The sequence below is a fragment of the Eriocheir sinensis genome, chromosome 10, assembly GCF_024679095.1.
Source record: "Eriocheir sinensis breed Jianghai 21 chromosome 10, ASM2467909v1, whole genome shotgun sequence".
Lineage (NCBI taxonomy): Eukaryota > Metazoa > Arthropoda > Malacostraca > Decapoda > Varunidae > Eriocheir > Eriocheir sinensis.
The window spans coordinates 21,295,577-21,301,683 of record NC_066518.1 but is presented as its reverse complement, the minus strand read 5'-3'; the positions used below and the strand labels follow the sequence as shown (position 1 = coordinate 21,301,683).

The window sequence follows — 6,107 nt, the reverse complement described above, 5'->3', positions numbered from 1 at the left end:
TCACCCCACCACCAGGCACTTCTTCAGCCTCCTGTCGCCGGAGTTTTCCGCGCCATCCAGGAGGACCCTGGGGAGAGACATTGACCAGGCCTGGGCCACTGCCAAGTCGGACCTCTCTAACGCGCTGTATGAGGCCAGCTACGTCGCCATAACAGCCGACAGCTGGATTTATGCACAACAGGGCCTTCATTGGCATGACGTGCCACTGGATCGGCCAGAATCTCCGCCGCCAACGTGGCACATTAGCGTGCAAGGAGATCAAGGTAATTACAAAAAGAAGAAAAAAAGTTAACACTTTTTTATATACCAGTGAATATATTGTGATTGTATTTTATTCAATGGTAATGTTAAACTAAGTACTATATTAACTAACATCAGTTATCTTTAAAAATGCTATCATTAACAAAACACTATATATTTATTATTCTTTTCCAGGAGAAGCAGACTAATGTGGTCCTGGCGCAGGCCATCTATGACACCCTCCAGGAGTTTGGCCTGGGGAACAAGGTGGTAGCCACTACGGACAACGGCACCAACTATGTGGCTGCCTTCAAGTACTTCGGTGCAGGCGATGTGCCTGTGGAGGGAGAGGAGGAGCAGGATCCTGAGGTGGTGGTTGGCCAGCCTGCAAACCTGCATGCCCAGCTGAAGGAGGTGGTTCCTGCTATGATTAAGCTGCCCAAACACTACAGATGTAGGTATGTATGTTTTGTTTTCTGTGATAAGTTATTTGATAACAGTTAAAACGTTAAAGTTTTGAAACAAGAAAGTGTATAAACGTCAGAAATTAAAAAGCTTTAAAAGTTTTTTTAATTCCAGTGCACACACCTCAACCTTATAGCCACTGCCGACGTCCACTCTGTGCCTGGATGGAACCAAGGCTTTAGGGCGCCATTCACAAAGGCTGCTGCAAAAGCCCAGGGGACTTGGAACCTGCAGAACCGCAGTTCTGTGGTGACCAACTCCATCAAGGAGAAGACTGGGAGGAAGCTGAAAACCTTCTGTGTTACTCGGTAAGAATCCATCAAGAATATTTAAGAGATAATGTTGTTTGAGTCAACAATAGAATGGCTTAAAATATTTGGTTACTTCTTACTTGTTTCAGTTGTTTGTAATTAATATACATTTCCAAAGGTGGAACTCCTACTATGATGCTATCCAGAGCCTGATGGACGTCCTCTCCAACCCAGAGAAGATGCGGGCGTTGAATGAGATCCTCAGCAAGGGAGGGGCGGCGACGTTTAACGAGATGGATAAACATGTGAGTGAAATTAATTAAAGTACTTATTGTATGCTTTTCTATAACGTTTATTGGTTATTTATAAAAGTTGACTACATCATGTGCAACTTTTCAGATTTAATTAGAATAAATAAATAAAATTTTAAACTTTCCTTGTAGGTTCTCTCTGAGTACCTGAAGGTCATGCAGCCTGTGGCAGAGTGCCTCGACAGCCTACAATCCGAGACCAACGCCTACATGGGCACCTTGATGCCTGCCTTACAGCTAATGCAGTTTCAGCTGGAGAGGCTGAAAGTTGACAGGTAAGAAACTTATTTCTTTGACATAGCTACAACATTCGTAACAAAAGCTACGTAGTCAATAGTATACTTGTTTAAATATATATTTTCAAAAATTTCAATGTTCTTTACAGGAACCTGCAGTTTGCTCTACCGCTAGTGTCGGCACTACTTGGGAAAGAGGGGAGTGGCAAAGGCTGTTACGGCAGGTTTGCTGACCAGCTTCAGGACGCCGATATCCTGATGGCCACTGCGCTCCACCCCCACTACACCATGTCCCTGGTGCGGCACTTCAATCCTGACCAGGCAGCCAACATCCAGGGGCGTATCGTCAGGGAGGTGAAGGAAATTGTGGGCACAGAGCTGGAGAGGCAGCCTGAGGAGAGGAAGGAAAGGGTGGACAAGTTCCACCTTCTGCTCTCCAGTGCCACAGTCCCTGAGGTGAGGTACCAGGAAGAAGTGGAGGAGACAATTGTAAAAACACTAGAAGACTGGAAAAGGGAGATGGTGGACATCCCCCTCAGCCCCAACCTGTTCCCCGCCCGCTACAGGGATGCCTGGCTGGACCTCTTCAAGAGGTACAACACCCCTCTCCCCAGCTCTGCTGCTGTAGAGAGGCTGTTCAGCTCTGCGGGAGATATCTTGCGGGCTAAAAGGTCCAGCCTCAGCAACGTGAACTTCGAGCAGCTGGTGTTTGTAAGGGGCAACATGCACCTCCTGGACTACAAGGATGTGGGGCAGCAGCACATGGAGGAGGAGCAAGACTTGTAAATTATAATGAACTTGTAAACTTGTGAATCATTTTTATACCTAGTCATTTGTGAAAGATACATATAGTAAACTGAATCAGCAACATATCTTTCCTTATTCCCATATCTTCTCTTCCTCTTTTGAATGATATTAACCGGAATTTTCTGTGTTGCATGTGTACTGAGGTATGATAATTATGATGAGTGTAAAAGTAGTTACTTTACTTCAGGTGGTGGAGATTCTATGCGTTAAAATGACAATAATGATAACAAAAATAATGGTAATAATAATAATAATAATAATGATAATAATAATGCTGCTGCAGTATTGCCTTGTATTTCTTTTTTTTAAGGTACGGACTAGATTTTTCAGGCGCGCTTTAATAGTTTTGGGTACGGTACCGGAGGTGCGGAGGTGCGGTACCGGAACGAGTGAAAAAATTTTAGGCGCGGAAGTACAGGTACGGACTATATGTGTTTCGAGGTGCGGAGGAGCGGTACCGGACTACCCGATATCCAGTAACGCGCCCAGCTCTGCTATCCTTTCTGATTGGGTCAAAAAGTACTTGGTGTCCTTCAACGCCTCAAAACCTAAATTTCTCCGCCTATCTACTCGACACAATCTTGCAAACACCTACACTAAACATCCTCAGTCTATCCTTCACTCCAAATCTCAACTGGAAAATCTATATCTCCTCTCTTACTGAATCAGCTTCCTCGAAAGTTGGGCGTTCTATATTGTTTCCTCCTGGTCTTTTACCCATCCCAAATGCTATCCGCCCTGTTAACCCTCGTATGGAGTATGCATCCCATTCACACAGCTCTTTTGGACATAATAGAGTCAAATACTCTTCGTCTCATCAACTCTCCTCCTCTCGATATTTTCATACTGAGTGCTCTTCTGAACTTGCTAACTGCATGCCTGCCCCCCTCCAGTTGCCCCGCTGCACTTGAATTTCAACTCTAGCTCATCCCTATACTGTCGAAACATTTTATGCAATAGTTGACCAGCATCTTCACTCTTTCATCTCTTACATTGGTAAACTCTAGAACAGCCTTCATTCGGCTTTATTTCCTCCTGCGTTTGGCTTGACCTCGTTCAAAAGGAGTGTTTCAAGACATCTCTCCACCCGAACCTAACCTCTATTTTTTGCCCCTCTTCACTTTTCTTTTTTTGTGGGAGCAGCGATTAGTGTTTTTTTTATATATACTTCCTATTTGTTACCCTTGGGCTGTTTCCTGATAGGCACACACACACACACACACACACACACACAGACAGCACACACACACACACACACACACACAGAGACAGCACACACACACACAGACAGCACACACACACACACACACACACACACAGAGACAGCACACACACACACACACACACAGAGAGACAGCACACACACACACACACACACACACACACACAGACAGCGCACACACACACACACACACACACACAGACAGGACACACACACACACACAGACAGCACACACACACACACACACACACACACAGACAGCACACACACACACACACACACACACACACACACAGACAGCACACACACACACACACACACACACACACACACACACACACAAACACACACACACACACACACACACACACACACACACACACACACACACACACACACACACACACACAGAAAAAAACACACACACACACACACAGAGAAAACACCCACACACACACACAGCAACAAACACACACACACACACACACACACACAAACACACACACAGCCAAAAACACACACACACACACACACACACACACACACACACACACAGACAAACACATACAGACAAACAAAGACACACACATAGAAACACACACACACACACAGATAAACACATAGATAAACACACACACACACACACACACACACACACACACACACACACACAGATAAACACACACACACACACACACACACACAGACAACCCCCCCACACCCACACACACACATACATACACAAACAACCCCCTCCCCACACACACATACATACACAAACAACCCCCTCCCCACACACACACAAACACACACTCGCACAGACATACATGTACGCACGCACACACAGACACACATACACAAACAACCCCCTCCCCACATACACACAAACACACACTCGCACAGACATACATGTACACACACACACAAAAAAAAAAAAAATGTGAGAAAGTGATAAAGAAACAATGGACGAGATTTCTTTGAAGAGCATAATATAATTACAAGTAAACAATATGGCTTGAGAAAAGGGCTTTTATTCAAGAGTGACAGACAAAATACAGGAGAGGGACGGATGGGTTGATTGCGTTTACTTGGACCTAAAGAAGGCGTTAGACAAAGTTCCACATACAAGACTACTATGGAAGTTGGAGAATAAAGGAGGATTGAAAGGGAAAATGAAGAACTGGATGGAAAGCCTACTTAAGGGGAAGAGAGATGAGAACAGTGGTAAAGGACATGAAATCGGAATGGAGAACTGTAGAGAGTGGAGTGCCTCAAGGATCGGTATTGGCACCAGTACTATTCCTAGTATATGTAAATGACATGCCAGAGGAAGTAAACAGTTATATGAGCCTGTTTGAAGACGATGCAAAACTGCAAAGACATATAAGAAACAGTAAGGACTGAAATTCTGCAAGATGACCTGAACAAGATTTGGAAATTTAGTATTATATGGGAGATGGAATTCAATGTGAAGAAATGTCATGTAATGGAAATTGGAAAGAGTGATGGGAGACCAAACTGGACATTAAGAAGATAAGAAGATACACATAAAAAAAAAACTAGAAAGAATACAAAGGATGGCAACAAAAATGGTTCCAGAATTGGAGGGATTGACATATGAAGAAAGATTAAAGGAAATGGACCTACCAACACTGGAACAAAGAAGATAAAGGGGAGACCTAATACAAATTCATAAATTACTGAGCAAAATGGAAGAAGTAGATAATGAGGAGATACTACAAAAAGAAGGAATAAACACCAGGAACACAAAGGACACAGTAAAAAAATGAGGAAAGGAAGATGCTTGAGAGACTTAAAGAAATATAGCTTCCCGCAAAGGAATATAGAGGTTTGGAACAGACTAAGTGAGGATGTAGTATCGGCGAAGAGTGTGCAAAGCTTTAAGGAAAAGTTGGATAAATACAGATACGGAGACGGGACCACACGAGCGTAAGCCCAGGCCCTGTAAAACTACAACTAGGTAAATACAACTAGGTAAATACACACACTCATGCAGGCAAACACACGCAGCACACAGACGAACACACACACACACACACACACACACACACACACACACACACACACACACATTCGGGAGCAGGTTAAAAAACGGGCTTGCAAGATCATCCTGGGCCCCAGCTATACCACCTATCAAGACGCCCTCGATTCCCTCACCCTCACCACCCTCCAAGAGCGACAGTCGACCCTGCTGCAGCGTTGTGCGAGCGGTCTGATCAATCACCCCAGACACCGGAACCTACTTCCGCCTGCAGTCTCTAGGGATGGGCAAGTACCGTTAATTTGAGTACCGGTAGTACCGGTACCGAAAACTCAAGTACCGGTACCGGTACCTGAAGGAGTTTTTTTTTCTTAATGACTTCTGATGAAATTCCCAAATAAATTTCCTGTAAAGAAAACTCTCTCTCTCTCCTTCAACTTAATATCAACTAGATTAGCAATGCAACGTTTAGGAGCCTTCTGATTAATGTAAAATCACTTAGGTTTAAGGACAGACCTCCTAGTCTGGACCATGGGGTCTGTGTGGTCTGATTTCCTATGTAAATCTATGTAA

General features: G+C 44.2%; 1 protein-coding gene across 1 annotated transcript; it reads left to right on the top strand.

Annotated features, from left to right (window-relative positions):
* Window positions 1-884: 884 nt before the first annotated feature.
* Window positions 885-2,689, top strand: LOC126996678 (uncharacterized). The gene is made up of 4 exons (XM_050857417.1): window positions 885-1,013; window positions 1,135-1,261; window positions 1,400-1,542; window positions 1,653-2,689. The coding sequence occupies exons 2-4, from the start codon at window positions 1,169-1,171 to the stop codon at window positions 2,287-2,289; spliced, it is 873 nt and encodes a 290-aa protein (XP_050713374.1). The 5' UTR covers window positions 885-1,013; window positions 1,135-1,168; the 3' UTR covers window positions 2,290-2,689.
* The last annotated feature ends 3,418 nt before the right edge of the window (window positions 2,690-6,107 follow it).

Bases quoted from the DNA above. Each gene is read 5' to 3' on its own strand.
- LOC126996678 (XM_050857417.1), top strand. From the start codon at position 1,169: ATGGACGTCCTCTCCAACCCAGAGAAGATGCGGGCGTTGAATGAGATC. The intron at 1,262-1,399 runs GTGAGTGAAATT...CTTTCCTTGTAG, and splicing joins TTAACGAGATGGATAAACAT to GTTCTCTCTGAGTACCTGAA. The intron at 1,543-1,652 runs GTAAGAAACTTA...TGTTCTTTACAG, and splicing joins GAGAGGCTGAAAGTTGACAG to GAACCTGCAGTTTGCTCTAC.